Source organism: Chiloscyllium plagiosum, unplaced genomic scaffold, assembly GCF_037043375.1.
Source record: "Chiloscyllium plagiosum isolate Xiang-an unplaced genomic scaffold, Cpla_swu_hap1 HiC_scaffold_21, whole genome shotgun sequence".
Lineage (NCBI taxonomy): Eukaryota > Metazoa > Chordata > Chondrichthyes > Orectolobiformes > Hemiscylliidae > Chiloscyllium > Chiloscyllium plagiosum.
In genome coordinates this window covers 16631130-16648870 of record NW_028270159.1, presented here as the reverse complement: position 1 = coordinate 16648870, position 17741 = coordinate 16631130, and the positions used below count along the sequence as shown (strand labels likewise).

The 17741-nt window shown below is 41.5% G+C and overlaps 2 protein-coding genes across 9 annotated transcripts in view; one reads left to right on the top strand and one right to left on the bottom strand.

The window, feature by feature from the left end:
- Positions 1-10575, bottom strand: part of lrrc8aa (leucine rich repeat containing 8 VRAC subunit Aa) — a 97698-nt gene extending 87123 nt beyond the window's left edge. For 3 of the 4 annotated variants that reach the window (XM_087998334.1, XM_087998331.1, XM_087998333.1), the window contains exon 1: positions 10419-10575. The gene's annotated coding sequence lies outside the window, so the exon portion shown is untranslated. The remainder of the gene's footprint in view (positions 1-10418) is intronic. The other variant, XM_087998337.1, reaches the window with a different exon arrangement.
- A 121-nt stretch (positions 10576-10696) lies between these two features.
- The window catches only part of LOC122564913 (kynurenine--oxoglutarate transaminase 1-like), a 50077-nt gene continuing 43032 nt past the window's right edge, over positions 10697-17741 (top strand). The window contains exons 1-2 of one of the 5 annotated variants that reach the window (XM_043720372.2): positions 10697-11007; positions 15488-15619. In XM_043720372.2, coding sequence (XP_043576307.2) covers positions 15548-15619 — 72 coding nt within the window. In that variant the 5' untranslated portion in view covers positions 10697-11007; positions 15488-15547. Of the gene's footprint in view, positions 11008-15484; positions 15620-16270; positions 16410-17741 lie in introns of those variants that run through there. The other 4 variants (XM_043720373.2, XM_087998340.1, XM_043720376.2 and 1 more) reach the window with 4 other exon arrangements.

Below are 17741 nucleotides of genomic sequence, written 5' to 3'. Positions count from 1 at the left end.
AATTTATGCAAGTAACTGTGTTTCCTTACCACAACACCACAGTGCACACATAATACATTGTTTTGCAGTGGGAGAATGTAAGATACTGCAATTATGTAAATGTTCATGTTCATCTCCATTTATTCACAAGCATCCCAAATTCGTCAATCACTTTCACTGTCCTATGTCCTGTTGCTATTAGCAAAATATTAGCTTAGATTGTTCGATTGGCATTATGTTAATGTTAGTAGTGGCTACTTAAAAAGATTATAGCATTTGGTATTAAAAAAAAAGCACTGTGCATCTTGGAAAGTATACCCAGCCTGGAGGCTTGGTTTCTTCCCACTAGACATTTTGCAAGCCAATGACTGAGAAGTAGGGTTGGTCTGACTGGATAAGTAGCTTCAACCCCATCTGTGTTCTGCACAGGTGAGCTGCATGTCTTTTGCTGGTTAAAAATCAGCAGCATTCCTGAATATACCTCGGACTACATTCTCACTGAACAATTGCTGCTTAAACCTCAAAATTGGGTATTTGAAATACACTTAATATCAGAATACAGACTCTGTGAATTTCTACACTAGTTTTGTTTGAAAACTTAAATTACATACTGTGTTTCATACTTGTTTCAGGTTGATCAAAAAAAGCTTTGATAGCCAGAAATGGAAGAAGTTCCTATACACAGCATTTGTATGGTGATGCATCAATATCAGAAGGGTTTATAATCAACATCGTTCTGTTTACACTCTTTGTGCAGTGTCAGTGCTGTGTTTATAATCAGAGTCTAAGCTCTTAATCAAGGGAACACTGACCTTTGACAATTTCACGTTCAATGAAACAGAAATAGGGATAAATTATGTATCAAGACTGACGGGCAATGGAGTCAATAATTAGACTTCAAAGGGAGTCTTAAATATAGATTTCAAACTGAACAAACTTAACCACAAAGATTAAATTCTGTGATGGATATACTCATACTCATTTGGTCAATAGTTGCACTGCTCCAGTTTTTCATATCAGTTGAAATTTACAATCTGACACAAGGGAGGAAAACAGAACTTTAGTGACTCCCATAAATTTGAAATGGGCAGCCTAAAACAACATTTTGGGAATAGGAAGGTCATGGTTGCATTATTACATTGTTATAATTCTCAACTTTTCTGCCATTTCCACCATTGACCCTGGAGGAAAACAAAAAGTACATTTTCCAAGTTCTATGCTATAACAGAGGGTGCATGTTTATTTCTCCTTCCTCTTATATTCTTCATAGATTTAAATACTATGAAATGATTTACAGTATAAATGGCAGTTATGTGGTAGTCATCTACATACCTGGTAAGCAGATATTTTAATATCAGCTGTAGAAACAGAATTACAAATTGAGAACAAAAAGAATAATCAGGAGGGCAAAAGCATCACAGCTATAAGTAGTACTCCATTTTAAGCAGTACTCCTTCGTTCCTTTACTTTCTCACCTGCAAAATGGGTAAATAAACTTATGAGTTGGTCACTAACTTACATTACTTTTAAAATTGCCTTCAGGACAAATCATCAGAGTTGCTCCTTTAATGTGGGGAAAAGGCTTCATTATGAAGATATAACCAAAACTGAGGGCAACTTATACCACATCACATTTCTGCTGTTTTGGTATTATCCTATACCACATGCTGTGTTGGATAGCATTGCTGAAAAGGAAAATTGGTGCTTTTGGCTCAATGGTGCATTTATCCCTACTGCTCATCACATGGTGAACTCTATTTATTTTAAGCCTTTGTTAAAATGGACATGCTCACAAGAAGACTGTTATAGGTCTCCTTGATAATGAAGCAACAACTAGTTGCAGAGTCAAAAATGGATAGACCTCCATAACTCTGCAGTGACAAAGATTGAAAAGGACCCTGAATGCACAGGGAGAAAAATATCAGCTAAAACTAAAATCACAGGTGTTTTGAACAACCTAGAACAATTTTACATCAAGTCAGAAGCTTCATTCTACTGCTAAAATAATAAAATCAAAAACAGTAAACAAAGTTAACGAACAGGATGGGTAGTTGCTACGCCTCAAATACTATTAGGTCTTGGCTCCCAAGTTTGTCGTCAGATTCACTGCACCACACATCTTAGAACAATTGCATGTGTAAAGCTTGGCAATAGAGTACAACACAATAGGAAGAGTCTAGCCAGTTGATGAGAAGTTTTCAATAGAACTTCCTTTTATATCAGACAGTATGACTGCCAGGCGGCTCCAAACTCCACAATTCTTCCAGTATCTTAATCCCAAAGCACAGCAAGATTTTGACTTTCAATATAGAACAAGGACATTTTAAAAGGATGTCAGTGAACCTTACCTTGAACTTATTGTTCTCAGATCTCTTGCACAATAGAGGCACTGTGACCTCCATGTCTGCAGCTTCATCAAAATGGAAATTTTAGATGAGTTTAAAAATAGTTTGCTTTTATAAAATGATGTGTTGTCTAAATATTTATATATTATCTGGAAACATGGAATGTCAGAGGCCTAATGCAGTGTAGCTTTTAGTAAGTTGGCTCCAATAGACAAAAACAAATAAAACGTTAAGCGGAGACATTGTGCCCACCATCTCAAGATGCTGCAATTCTCGCAGATAGGTTGAGGTACTATTGCTCACTTATATCTAAATGCACTCCTTTGACACAAATGTAAACTCCAAAGGACAAAGGTTTATCAGCCAGGTATACAGCTTTGTGCTATTCTTAATTTAAGAGGTTATACTGTGGAACTGGTTTTGTTCACTAACATTTCACAGGAAAATGCAGTACTGGAAGTATTCAATAATTCCATATTTTACTTGCATAATTAGTCTTGCATTTCTTTTGCTGTATAGAAGGGCAAAGATATTTTTATTTGCTTGCCTGGGCTCATTTTTGAGGCGAGGACATTGTTGCATCAAATGACAAAGGGCAAAATGTTAAGAATGCTAATTACCTATCAACTGCAATGATATATCGATAATGAGATAACACAAGTCTTGCTACAACAGAAAATTACACAACAACCATTTTGCTTCACTAAAATTACAACATTACAAAGCAACTTTCTTTCTCCATTTGTACACATTATCCATTGAACAACATTAAATCTCACATGAAAAACAATCCAAATTTTCAAACAGAATGACTGTCACTTAGTAAGCAAAATGTCTTCAGTAGCTGTGGACCAATGGCAGGGGGAAAGATGTGGCAAAATTATTATTGCTACCTCAAGACCTGGGTGCAACGAGGGTATAAAATCACCTTACTTATCCCAGTTTTTGTGTCAATTTGTAAGGGACTTTTATCGGCTTTAATTAAAAATACAAATCTACGTAAAAGTGACTGAACTTACTTTTCTCCAAGAATACTATGTTGGCTTTTTGACAAAAAAAAAGGAACCAAACATTGACCAGTAATTCATTGTATAGCATGACAGTTGTTCATTTTGAAACAGGTTTCCACATGATCCCCGCATGCATCTCCCTCACAAACTACTTTTCAGTCTTGGAAAATGTTGAGAATGATGGCTCCTCTGTGGAGGCCAGAGTCAAGGCACTGTAGACGGTCCAGCTGCTCAGAGACAGAAAAAGAAGTTTGGAAGGACAATGGCATTCAGGGATTTGTTCTGAGGGAAGTTGTTGGGTACCTCTGCAACTGTCAACGTGACTTCAAGATGGCATATTATCTCCCAGATATCAGGGTCATAGATGTCACAGAACAACTACAGGGAATTCTGAAAGATGATGACCAGAACGAAGGACCCAATACCCAGCATGAGCAAAACCAATGTAATGTACAAAATCCCATGCAAGGACTGCACAAAACACTACATAGGACAAACAGGAAGACAGCTAACGATCCGCATCCATGAACACCAACTAGCCACGAAACGACACGACCAGCTATCCTTAGTAACCACACATGCAGATGACAAGCAACATGAATTCGACTGGGACAACACTACTATTATAGGACAAGCCAAACAGAGAACAGCCAGGGAATTCCTAGAGGCATGGCACTCATCCACAGATTCAATCAATAAGCACATCGACCTAGACCCAATATACCGACCACTGCAACAGGCAGCTGGAACTGACAACCGGAAGCGGCAGATTCAAACCACTACAAATGCCGGAAGAAAGATCACAGAAGCGCTTCACAGGGGGGGTCCCAAGCACTGAGGATGTCACCTAGACAGGGGATGAAACGTCTGCAACACAAATTCCCAGTTTGGCGAACAGAACCACAACAGGTTTAAATTCTCGATGCAATGGCCCTTTTGTTTCCCCCATCACTGCTGGCTGTTTTAGTTTTGCCAGGACAGGATCTTTTTTGTGTCTATAGTCTGATATTTCCACTGGTGACCAATGGGAGACAGCCCAAGGCACTTACATTTGCCATTTGGCCTCCTGGACAGTGTTCCAACTTGCAAATGCACACACTGAGGTGCGGTCGTTGGTTTGCTCACCAAGCTGGCTGGTTGACACGCAAACGTTCCGTCACCATGCTATGTAACATCATCAGTGCGACTTCGGTGAAGTGTTGTTGTTCCACTCTATTTGATAATTATATGGTTTGTTAAGGTGGGTTGTGTCATTCCAGTTTTGCTCTGCAGTGGTTTGTATATGGGGTCTATTTCTACATGCTTGATGGCATTCTGAGTTGAAAACCAGGCCTCTAGAAATTCCCATGCAAACCTCTGGTTAGCTTGTCCTAGATTGGTTACATTGTCCCAGTCAAATTGATGGTGTTCATTGTCTGTATGTACTGAGATAAGGGAGAATTGGTTGTGCCATTTAGCTGCTAGTTGGTGTTTGTGTATCCGGACTGTTGGTTTTCTTCCGGCCTGTTAGATGTGGTATCAATGGCAGTCTTTACATAGGATTTTGTATATTACGTTGCTCCTGCATGTTGTGGGTATGAGGTCTTTCATCCTTGTAATTAGTTGGCATACTGTGGCTGTCGGTTGGTGTGCAACAATGATTCCTAGTGGTTGTAGGAATCTGATTGTCATTTCTGATATGTTCTTAATATAGGGTAGGGTGACCAGTGTATTAGGGCATAGTGTCCTCTTGGTGCTGTCTGTCCACTCGTCTGTGAAGACCTTATGTAGGTGTTCTTCCTCATTTTTGCGAAGCTCTGGTATGTTGCAATGCGTTATAGCTTTTTTAAATAGTGTCCTGACATTAGCTCTGTTTGTGGGTGTTGGGGTGATTGCTGTTGTAATTAAGGATTTGGTCCACGTGGATGTTCTTCCTCTCGACATTGGTTAGAAATTCACTGTTGGTCACTCGTCCCACCATGATGTCTAGGAATGGGAGTTTATTGTTGTTTACCTCTTCTCTGGTGATTTTAATACGGTGAGTATGTTATTGATGAGATGGTGTGTTTCTTCTAACTTTGTGCATTTGATGATGGCAAATGTATTGTCCACTGTCAGATCTATAGCTTTGGTTGGATCAGGGGAAGGGCTGTGTTCCAGTCTTTGCATGACTCCTTCTGCTGAGTCCTGAGATGGGTGATCCCACGGGTGTGCCATTGACTTTTTGATATTCTTGGCCATTAAAGACGAAGTGAGTCGTGATGTGTAAGTTTAGTAGTTTGAGCATATTGTCCTTGCTGATGGAGTTGTTGGGGGTCAGCGTTACTGGTTCTTCTAGTAAAGCGGTGAGGATTTCTTTTGCTCGTGGAATGTCAATGGAAGTGAAGTGCTATAACATCAAAGAAAACCATAATAATTTCATTGTCATCCATTTTGATGTTGTTGAGGAATTCCCAGGCTTAGTGGATGGCGGGGGTTGATCCATCTATGAGGTGTTTCAGTCTCCGTTGTAATTCCTTGTGTGTCAGTGCACCTGGTAGGGAAACCATGGGCCTGAAGCGGTTGTTTGGCTTATGCATCTTGGGGAAATCAGGAAAAGTGGAGGGCGCTGGTTTCATTCTGAGGTAGTCTGTCTTGGTTATCTGTCCAGTCTGTTTGAGGTTTTTCAATGTATAAATGATCCTGTTTTCTAACTGTGGCATGCGGTCTGTCACCACCTGTTGGTATGTGTCGATGTCTGCTATGCCGATGATTTTTCAATATAGAGATGCCGGTCTGGGACGGACAAAGCCAAAAATCACACGATACCAGGTAATACTCCAACAGGTTTATTTGAAACCGCAAGCTTTCGGAGATCCACTCATTCCTCAGGCAGCTAGCTCAAAACCAACTATGGAAAGAGTAAGGCCCACTAGCAACCATAGAAGTGATCTGTCTGTAGACCCAGGACGCATAAGCACAGTCCTCAATGAATTCTTTGCATTGGAGTTCACAAGAGAAATGGTCAAACAGGTATAGAGAACAGAGTGGAGGACTGTGAAATATGAGAGAGAGAGAGAGAGGGGCAAGTTTAGTAGCTTAAAAAAAATGGATAAATCTGCAGGCCCAAGTGAGATGTATCCCCCTCTATTGAGTGAGACAAAGATGGAGCTATCTGGGGACTGAGCTGCTGGGGCTTCCTGATTACCTCCTCAAAAAATTCAAATTTATCAAACATGACATTCCTTTGACAAATTCATACTGACTATCCATGATTAATTCATGTCTCCAAGTGAAGATAGATTCCATGTCTCAAAAGTCTCTCCAATAAATTTCCCACCACTGAGGCTGCACTTAATGGCGTCTAATTTCTTGGTTTGTCCCTTCCTTTCCTTTTTTAAAAAAAAACCTCAGCATGAACCTCTGAGGTCCATTAGCGGCAGTAACTTCCATAACTGAAAGTCAATGAGTCAGCACACTGATTGGCATGCACAGACCCTTGAAGTGGCTGCACAGCCACACAGCTTGGATCGAGCATTGTATTGATATCTGCTCCTTTGCCTTTCTCAACAGAGTCAAAGAATCATACAGCTTGGAAACAGACCCTTCAGTCCAACTTGCCTCTGCTGACTAACCTAGTCCCATTTGCCTGTGTTTGGCCCATATCCCTGCAAACCTTTCCTATTCATATACCTGTTCAAATGTCTTTTAAATGTTGTATCAGTACCTGTATCTACCACTTCCTCTGACAGTTCATTCCATTTACATGCCACACACTATGTGAAAAAGTGTATAAGCTTCACTTTCTACTTTTATAAAGTAAGTATGACTGACACTGATTTATGGATCTATAATTATTTTTCTTCCACATCTCCAAAAGGTATTGCACATAAAGACGAATCTGTGTAATTATTAGGGTACATAATATGTGCATTTCATGAAGGGATCATACAGACAAGACAAAGTGTAAAACACCTATATAAAAGCAGAAATCTAAAAATTTACAGCAAATGATGTAATAATCATCAGGTTTGGCAGCATATCTTTGGAGAAAGAAACTGAATTAAAGCGTTGAGTTGAACAGGACTCTCCTTCGAGTCAAATGACTCCTTTTCAGAATAGTCAGATTTGACTTCAAACAATAACTTTTTCTGTCCCCACAGATGGTGAGACTATTTTTAAGAAAAATACATATGCTTGGCCCATAGAATTACAAGCAGAAGCAGTAAACTATTCTTTTCTTCCAACGATACTCACCGAAATCAAAAATCCCTTCCCAATGTCTGATTTTATCCAAGTGACAGTGGAGAGGACATCACTGGGTACTCACCTCATGCTCAAGAAGGGAATCTACTGCCAGTATATTATCAAAATAAATAGATTGTGGATGTATTCATTTTTAAGGCTTCTAACCATGCTAGTATCTTCTCTCTCTCTCTTTCTGTTTATTTCTTTAAATATTTCACAGTCCTTTATCCTGAAATCTATACCATTTCCATTGTGTCAATTTTCACAAAGTATTAATAAAGAGGGCAATGCATTTGATTTGGCCCACATGGGCTACAGTAAGACTTTTGATAAGGTAGCAGATTGGTCAAAAATGTAAGGATGATGTAAGAGGTATGTTTCTGTGATTGAAAGATTATTTCCAGTGGGGTTGCACATGTCTGAACATTGGGTCAGGTAATCATGCTGTTTATGGCACATGTGAATGACTTGGACTTAAATGTAGAGAAGTTTGATATAGTGCAAATAGGGAGGATAACGATAAACTGCAGGAGATCAATGACCTGGCCAAGAGCAGGGAGGTTACGTTAGAACTGATTAGGCCATAACTGGAATTAATGTGTGTAATTGTGATCACCACGTTGTAGATTGCACTGGAGAGGGTACACAAGAGATTTACTAGTATGCTGCCCAGGTTAGTTCTATAAGATTATGAGGAATATATATATTTGGTAGAAATGAAGGCACTTTTCTCATTTATAGATTTAAGGTAGGAATAGAAAATTAGAATGAGAATTGAAATTTCACATGGAGGGTGGTGGGAATTTGAAATGCTCTACCTAAAAAAAGTGGTTGAGTGAGAAACATTTGTAACATTTAGATATCCAGTGCAGACACACTGAGCTGAATGGTTTCCTCTGTGCTGTAAGCATCTATGAGTTTATGATTGAACTTGCTTTTAATAACAAACTCGTTTCTTGTCAATGACCATGAACCAGCAAACGACAACAAGCATCCTCACACATTTGGTCCACAGTCACCAGTCCTTTGGCTTCCTCACTGTTGATATACCAACTCTCTATCAACTCAATTATGGCTTCAATCAATTCTCAACTGAATCACTGGACAGCTACTCGATGATGACTCTGGCCAATATGACAATGAACATTTTAGCCTTGCTAAGTACCCTTTTTCCTGTAGCTCAGTTGAAGAAATAAAAGTCTTCAACAGCGAATAGCAATTGAGGATAGCAACCCATTGTTGAATGGCAGATTGACATGTTGTTAACCTGAACTTTAATCAATCAAAGCAGCATTAACAGTTGTGTTTGATCTTGTCTTCACCACATGTCTACAGAGAAAAGCTTTTGCAGCAGAGACTGCTGGGCAACAAAATACCTGCCTACTTATTAGCTCTGCATACATACTTAGTCACAATGAGGTGACAGTGTAATTCAGTCTAGTAGGTGATCATCACAACAGATTACTTACTGCACTGGAGCCTTTCAGTTGTCAGACTCTAAACCATCCAAATTCTGTATACTTTTAAATCTGATCATCTACCGCTTCTGGATTTATTGCCATTTTGATAACAATTCATTGTGTATGTATTTAATGGTTTTAATGCAATGAAATATCACAAGATGCTTAGCAGGAACATTATAAAACAAAATGTGATACTGCCCCAAAAAATATATATTATGTTAGATGACTAAACATTTGGTCAAAGAAAAAACATTTAACTTGTGCCTTAATAGGAGGAAAACAAGAAGGAGAGGTGAAGACATATAGCAAGGGTTTTAGAGAATTTCAGAGCTTGAGGTCGAGGTAACTGAAGGCAAAGCCACTAGTTGTGGAGAAATCTAAAAGGCCAGGACTAGAAACACCAAGATTTCTTAGAGATGTGCACCCAGAGGATATTACAGAGATCTGGAGGTACAGAGCATAGAGGGATTCAAAATCAAAGCTCATAATTGAGAGTCAAGATGCTGCTTGAACAGGAGTCAATGTAGATTAGCGAGGATAGATAAATGAGACTAGCTGTGATTTGAAACATGGGCAAATTTTCAATGTCCTCACATTTTCAGAGGTGGAAAATATGATTCACCAGATGAGAATAACTAAATGACAAAATAATTACTAGGTTTTGCATTTCAGATGCCCCAATCATGGCAGTTCCATTTCACATCTACTGTTCCCCAAACTATGCCTTCTAAACGCTGCAAGCATTTGCCAACCCTGAGTTAATGACCAAGAGCAAACCAACTATAATCAATGTGCATTGGATTTGCAAAAATCACTAATGCCCTGATTACCAGACTGACTGATACTGATTCCCCAGCTGTCAGTTCATGGTCAACAAAACCATGGTTGTTAGCCAAAGACACCAAAGTCCAAACTGCAGGCTCATGGCTACCAGAGTGGCCAGCTGACTGCTATCTGGATATATGGCGACCAATATATTCCCACCAGAACTCTAGCTGTTAATCCCAGCAAGTTCCAAGTGTCTAGCCATTGTCAGCAGATTCCAGGTTGCAATTCTCATCTAAGCCCAGTCAAGCAGGAATTCAACCAGCCATTCCCAACTGATCCCAGGATATTACTCCCAAGTGATCCCAGTGTGCCGGCCATTCCCAGCTGATCCCAGAGCATTACTCCCAGCAGATCACAGACTGCCGGGCCATTCCCAACTGATTCTAGTGTATTACTCCCAGCTGATCCCGGTGTACCGGCTATTCCCAGGGTTCTACTCTCAGCTGATCCCAGTCTGCCGACAATTCTCAGCTGATCACGGGATCCCAAACTCTGGAGGTGTAAAATCCAAGCTGATGCCGATGAACACTAAGCCAGGGCAGTTCATTGACTGAAAGAAACACACCGCGCAGCCAGTCCCAGCTCACCTCCCGAGCAGCGGGCCGCACTCTGCCTCCGCGGGCTTTATTCACACGGGCCAGTCCCTGTTCGGAGTTAATTTGTTTGTTTAGTGTTTTTTGGTGAGGGGGGGAGCAAGGGGGGGTATTCTCCCCTCAGGAACAAACATTCCCCCTCCCCGGAGGAAGTGACGTCACACGCGAGCCGGAAAGGGCACGATCCCTGCTGGCTGCAAATCCGCCAGTTGGAGATTTTGCGCCAAAACTTGAATAGTCCAGTCGATCAGTTCGTTCGATTTTGGTTCAGTCAATTTCCTCAGTGGAAAACAAAAACCGAACTCCAACCCGACCGAATATCCGAACCGTCTTCATTTTTTTCCGCGGACGTGGTTGTTTGCAGGGTGGGTGGTGGGGAGGAAATGAAGATGAGTGTGTGATCTCTCTTTGGGTCCGGGGTGCCGCGCGGAGGTTGGGCCCTGGACAAAGGATCCGCCCCGTTGAGGTTTCCCTGCCGCGAGAAGGTCCGCCCTGCGAGCGGCTCCCCCGACCCAGGACAGAGTGAAGGCGGCGATATTGACATCAATCATAAGGGTCTCGTCTCGGTCTCCTGTGCGCCTGCGTGAGTAAATGCAAAACGATCCACTTGACAATACGTGAAAAAAATTAAAGGGGGCGAGTAGGGAATATAGCAGTATAAGTAAAGGACATGATGTTGAGGTGCCAGTGTTGGACTGGGGTGGACAAAATTAAACATCATTTAACACCAGATTATAATCCAGTCTGTTGGACGATAACCTCGTGTTGTGATTTTTTTTAAACAAAGTAAAAGTCTGAAAGATGAGTTTGACAGGTAACGCAAACACATTAGACGGAAGCTTCTAGATGGTAAAAACAATGACTGCAGATGCTGGAAACCAGATTCTGGATCAGTGGTGCTGGAAGAGCACAGCAATTCAGGCAGCATCCGAGGACAGGCAAAATCGACGTTTCGGGCAAAAGCCCTTCATCAGGAATAAAGGCAGAGAGCCTGAAGCTTGGAGAGATAAGCTAGAGGAGGGTGGGGGTGGGGAGAAAGTAGCATAGAATACAATAGGTCAGTGGGGGAGGAGATGAAGGTCAGGGAGGAGAGGGTGGAGTGGATAGGTGGAAAAGGAGCTGGGCAGGTCGGACAAGTCCGGACAGGTCAGGGGATCGAGTTTCTGGAGGTTAGAAGCTAGGATGAGGTGGGGGAAGGGGAAATGAGGAAACTGTTGAAATCCATATTGATGCCCTGGGGTTGAAGTGTTCCGAGGCGGAAGATGAGGCGTTCTTCCTCCAGGCGTCTGGTGGTGAGGGAGCGGCGGTGGAGGAGGCCCAGCACCTCCATATCCTCGGCAGAGTGGGAGGGGGAGTTGAAATGTTGAGCCACTGGGCGATTTGGTTGATTGGTGCGGGTGTCTCGGAGATGTTCCCTGAAGCGCTCTGCACGTATGGGCCCCAGCTATGCCTGTCTCTTCGTTGGCTATGTGGAGCAGTTGATCTTCCGTAATTACACCGGCACCACTCCCCACCTCTTCCTCCGCTACATTGATGACTGCATTGGCGCCACCTCGTGCTCCCGCGAGGAGGTTGAGCAATTCATCAACTTCACCAACACATTCCACCCTGACCTTAAATTTACCTGGACCATCTCTGACACCTCCCTCCCCTTCCTGGACCTCTCCATCTCCATCAGTGACGACCGACTTGACACTGACATCTTCTACAAACCCACCGACTCCCACAGCTACCTGGATTACACCTCTTCCCACCCTACCTCTTGCAAAAATGCCATCCCGTATTCCCAATTCTTCCGCCTCCGCCGTATCTGCTCCCAGGAGGGGCGGTTCCACCATAGAACACACCAGATGGCCTCCTTCTTTAGAGACCGCAATTTCCCTTCCCACGTGGTTAAAGATGCCCTCCAACGCATCTCATCCACATCCCGCACCTCCGCCCTCAGACCCAACCCCTCCAACCGCAACAAGGACAGAACGCCCCTGGTGCTCACCTTCCACCCTACCAACCTTCGCATAAACCAAATCATCCGCCGACATTTCCGCCACCTCCAAACAGACCCCACCACCAGGGATATATTTCCCTCCCCACCCCTTTCTGCCTTCCGCAAAGACCGTTCCCTCCGTGACTACCTGGTCAGGTCCACGCCCCCCTACGACCCACCCTCCCATCCTGGCACTTTCCCCTGCCACTGCAGGAACTGTAAAACCTGCGCCCACACCTCCTCCCTCACCTCTATCCAAGGCCCCAAAGGAGCTTTCCACATCCATCAAAGTTTTACCTGCACATCCACTAATATCATCTATTGTATCCGTTGCTCCCGATGCGGTCTCCTCTACATTGGGGAGACTGGGCGCCTCCTAGCAGAGCGCTTCAGGGAACATCTCCGAGACACCCGCACCAATCAACCAAATCGCCCAGTGGCTCAACATTTCAACTCCCCCTCCCACTCTGCCGAGGATATGGAGGTGCTGGGCCTCCTCCACCGCCGCTCCCTCACCACCAGACGCCTGGAGGAAGAACGCCTCATCTTCCGCCTCGGAACACTTCAACCCCAGGGCATCAATGTGGATTTCAACAGTTTCCTCATTTCCCCTTCCCCCACCTCATCCTAGCTTCTAACCTCCAGAAACTCGATCCCCTGACCTGTCCGGACTTGTCCGACCTGCCCAGCTCCTTTTCCACCTATCCACTCCACCCTCTCCTCCCTGACCTATCACCTTCATCTCCTCCCCCACTGACCTATTGTACTCTATGCTACTTTCTCCCCACCCCCACCCTCCTCTAGCTTATCTCTCCACGCTTCAGGCTCTCTGCCTTTATTCCTGATGAAGGGCTTTTGCCCGAAACGTCGATTTTGCCTGTCCTCGGATGCTGCCTGAATTGCTGTGCTCTTCCAGCACCACTGATCCGGAAGCTTCTAGATGCCAGACCCTTGTGGGCACGGTTGTTTTTTGTCAAAAGAGATTTTATTTTAAATAACGGTTTTCATACTGCTTAAAATATTTTCTTTTTTTGATTACAGAGCGTCACCTGTTATGGGAGACACTACTCAAGTCGCATTATTGTGATTGTAAACACGTTTTGGGGGTGGCTTAGGTTTGGCAACGTGTGTGGAGAGAAAACACTCTTAAACATTCGAGTAGTTAAAACCTAGAACTGGGAATGCTGGAAATGTGAAACAAAAAAGTAGTGGTGAAATTCGGCAGGTCTGGCAGCATCTGTGGAGAGAGAATATTTGAGTGCTGAAGTCCCTGGACTCAAAACATTAACTCTGTTTTCTGTCCTCAGATGCTGTCTGACCGCTCGAGTTTCTCGAACAATTTATTTTGTTTTAAACAATTTGTTTTGTCTTCCACAACTACCAAACCTGGCGAATCTCCCCAGAGATTTGTGTTTTTATTTCACATATCCAAAGCCTGCAGCTTTGCTTTTTTTTTTGAGTCACATTTGTGATCTAGTGTGACAAAACATTCAAATCCTATAAAAAAAAGGAAAGGAGGCCATTTGTCTGTCATGTCTCTTGTGCAGACTCTCCAAAGGAGCAGTTCAACTGCAGCTACTTCCTGCTTTTTATGTATAGACCTGCACATTCTTTGTTTTCAGATAATGCAATTTCTCCTGAATGTCTTGATTGTGTTTGATTCCTATACACCTTCGCAATGCAAAATCTTCACCTGTCACTGCATAAGGATTGTTTTGTTCTTTACCTGAAGTTTGTGCCCTCTGGTTTTCAATCTGGCCACCAACGACAACACATTTTCCTTATCTGAAAGCTAGGTAAAATAAAGTTGCCTGGTGTGAAATACTGGCAACCAACTTGTGGAAAGGATGTGAATCAAAATGAGGAACCTGTTTCCTTTTGGGTGGATGGCAGTACATAAACAAAATCAATTTAAGTCTTTACACAATTTAAAATAAAGCTTAATTTAGTTTTTAAGAGTGGAGGAAACTCATCCAACACTGAAGTAGCACCATGTTGTTATTGTTGGATGTGCCAGCTTTTGGATGAAAGGTTAAAACATGTTCAGATGGGTGTGAATGATTCCACAGAACTATTGTTAACGGAAATTTCACAGTGGTGCAAATAATAAGGAAAGATGAGGCAAACAAACTTAGAGCTCCTTGGAATGAATAAAGAGAAATTTATTAAGTTAAAGAAGAAAAAGTGTGCATTTAATTGGTGTCAGATAGAAAATGCAATTGAGAATATTTAATAGAAGCTGAAAAAAGATGGTTCAGAAAGGATATGAAAAATAAATGAGTTGCAAAAATGAATTACAAAAAGAAAAGACTAGCAGCCAACATAAACGGGAATCGCAGTCATCTACAGGCATATAAACAATAAAAGAGTGGTGAAAGGAGAAGTCCAATTGGGGACCATAATGGAATTTTATGATCTGGAGAAATGAATGGCATGAGACGTAGTAATATTATTGAGAACCTGAAAGAACTTGGTTAAATTTATATAGTTGATATGCTGTCCGTATGTTCAGCATATATTTTTTCTTTTATATAACTCCTTCCTCATAATGGACCGATGTCTGCAGGAGAATGGATGCAAAACTGCTGCATTTAAAAGCTGTTTTTTGACGGCATTTAATTCAGTTGAGAGATATTTAATTTTATGTAAAATAATAATTTGGGAATTTCATTGACATATTCCTTGTGCTAAGTAAAAATTAACTGTGAAAAAAATTAAATTGCTATTAATTTTGTGCTGATTACCATTATTGTAAACCACTTTGAAAAATATTTCTATGGTAATTTGCAATTATGTAGCATCTTAACATAGAAAAACATGTCTCAGTGGACTTCAAAACAGATAACATTTTTGCAAACTATAAAGAACGCTGTTCAGTATGCATTAATGTAAACTTATGCAAAGTTAGTGAAAATCACATTGCTTGTAAGCATTTTGTAATACAATATGAAACCCAGATTCATTTTTTGCATTAAAGTTCTTCCTGTTGTATTATTGTTCGTTGAACAAGAATGGTATCCTGCTGAATATGTCTAATAACTATAAGTTTATTTAGTGCATGTACCTTCATGTCCAGCAGATGGTGGTCGGAAGGCTAGATGAATTGTAAATAGCCCTAATTACAGAAGAGATAGCAGATATGCTCAGGGGACCTGCGCACATAATCATAAGAAATAACAGTTTGATTAGCAACATTTTGCAGAGGAAGAAGGTAAACAATTTTTTTTCTGCAGTTATTTAGCTATGAAAATTTCAGGGTGAAAGAAGGAAGACATCTTTAGTAATTCCTTAAAGTATAAATGGGATGACTAATGTAGTGAAACATCACAACAATTTTGTACAGAATAGGATCTCACAACAATGACAAATTAACTTGTTTTTGATGATGTTGCTTGAAAGAAGGATGTTGATCTAAAAATTGGGCACATTTTCTCTGCATCTTCCACCTAATCAGACAGACAGGACTTTGGCTTTATAGTTCATCTAAAAGATGGTCTGTCAGTAGCACAATGCGTTTTCAGTCTTAATAATGTTCTTACCTTCTAATGAGTCTTGCTCTCTATGTGCCTTATTGAGAAATGATATGACTATTCAAAAATTATTTGTAATATGGAAAAAAATTGTTTCCACATGTTCATTTTACCATTTGACAGTGTTTAAAATGATAAAACAGTAATCGACAGTCCAGACAGAAATAATAGAGAACAAAAGATTAAAGATATCCAGGATTCCAGTTAGCATCTGAAGATAACAGATAAATAGTGATATTTTGCCTGTCTTGTTTTCGGTCTGATAACAGCTGCAATGTCTGATTGAGTTATTTGAGGTCATTCATGTAACAAAGTCATTTGTGTTAATCCAGTCAGTGGAAAAGAAGAAAGGAATCAAAGTTGATTATGAAGATTGATGACACAGAATCGTGATTTCATCAGAGGGGAATTCAGTGATACGAGACTTCAGTTTGGTGGATAGAAAGTTGGAAGTTTTAAAAAGTCATTGAGGTTAGTGGAGTGGTAGAGATGGTTGATGAATTTAGCTTTGTTATTTCTAGCTACAGGTACGTTATTTGAAGTAGGGTGATTGTTGCAAGCCAGCATACACTGCAGAGGTCTTGAAATAAATAAAGACACAATATACTTAAAGTCACATCTTGGACTGACGTGTGCACTATTCCCCATTGCATGCCCAAAAGTCCCTCAACAGTTTGCGTTCACTCCTGTTTTTGTGAGATGATGCTTCTTGTTTCTCAGTGGTGGGCGGCACGGTGGCACAGTGGTTAGCACTTCTGCCTCACAGCGCCAGAGACCCGGGTTCAATTCCCGCCTCAGGCAACTGCCTGTGTGGAGTTTGCACATTCTCCCCGTGTCTGCGTGGGTTTCCTCCGGGTGCTCCGGTTTCCTCCCACAGTCCAAAAATGTGCAGGTTAGGTGAATTGGCCACGCTAAATTGCCCGTAGTGTTCGATGCAGGGGTAAATGTAGGGGAATGGGTATGGGTGGGTTGCGCTTCGGCGGGTCGGTGTGGACTTGTTGGGCTGAAGGGCCTGTTTCCATACTGTAAGTAATCTAATCTAATGTAATAATCTAAACTAATGATATAATATGTAGTGCTCATTCCCTTCAGCGTTTTGTTTCATTATACCTTCATTTTTCATTACTGATGCTCTGTCTATTTATTATTTGTATCTGCCATCTTGTCTCATTGTAAGCATGCTTTCATTCTAGGATGGCTTTTGGTTTAGGCCTCTTTGCTTGACCTGAGCACATAATCCAACTAGTATTTCATTGTATAACTGAGGGATAACGATTGATTGTGGGGAAATACCAACTTTTGTATGAGTCATTAAACTGAACTTCATCTTCCTATTTAGGTGGATATCAGAGATCCTTTGGTACTCTGCAGAAAAGAGGTTGAGAGAGTTCCCAATGTCTTTATCAAAATTTATTCCCCAACACCACCATATGAAAGGAGTAATCAGTTACTTGTCTCATCATTGTGGGTTTTTGTGCAAATTTATTGCCGTGTTGGTCGACATAACAACATCAGTTTCAGAAGTACCTGTGATTGCAAGTTTAATAAAGGATTGGCCCAATGTTTTTATATCTCTTACATATCCATTTTATAGCAGATATTCTGTACTTTGTAATAATCTCTTTCAACTGATGTGTGGCTTGCTGCCTAGATCTACACTTCTGCAACAGTATAGCAAATACTGCCATGTGTTACATAAAATTTTGCATCACAGAAACAGGCCATTCTGACCAACTGATCTCTGCTGTTCTAGATTTGAGTGGTGCTGGAAAAGCACAGCAGGTCAGGCAGCATCGGAGGAGC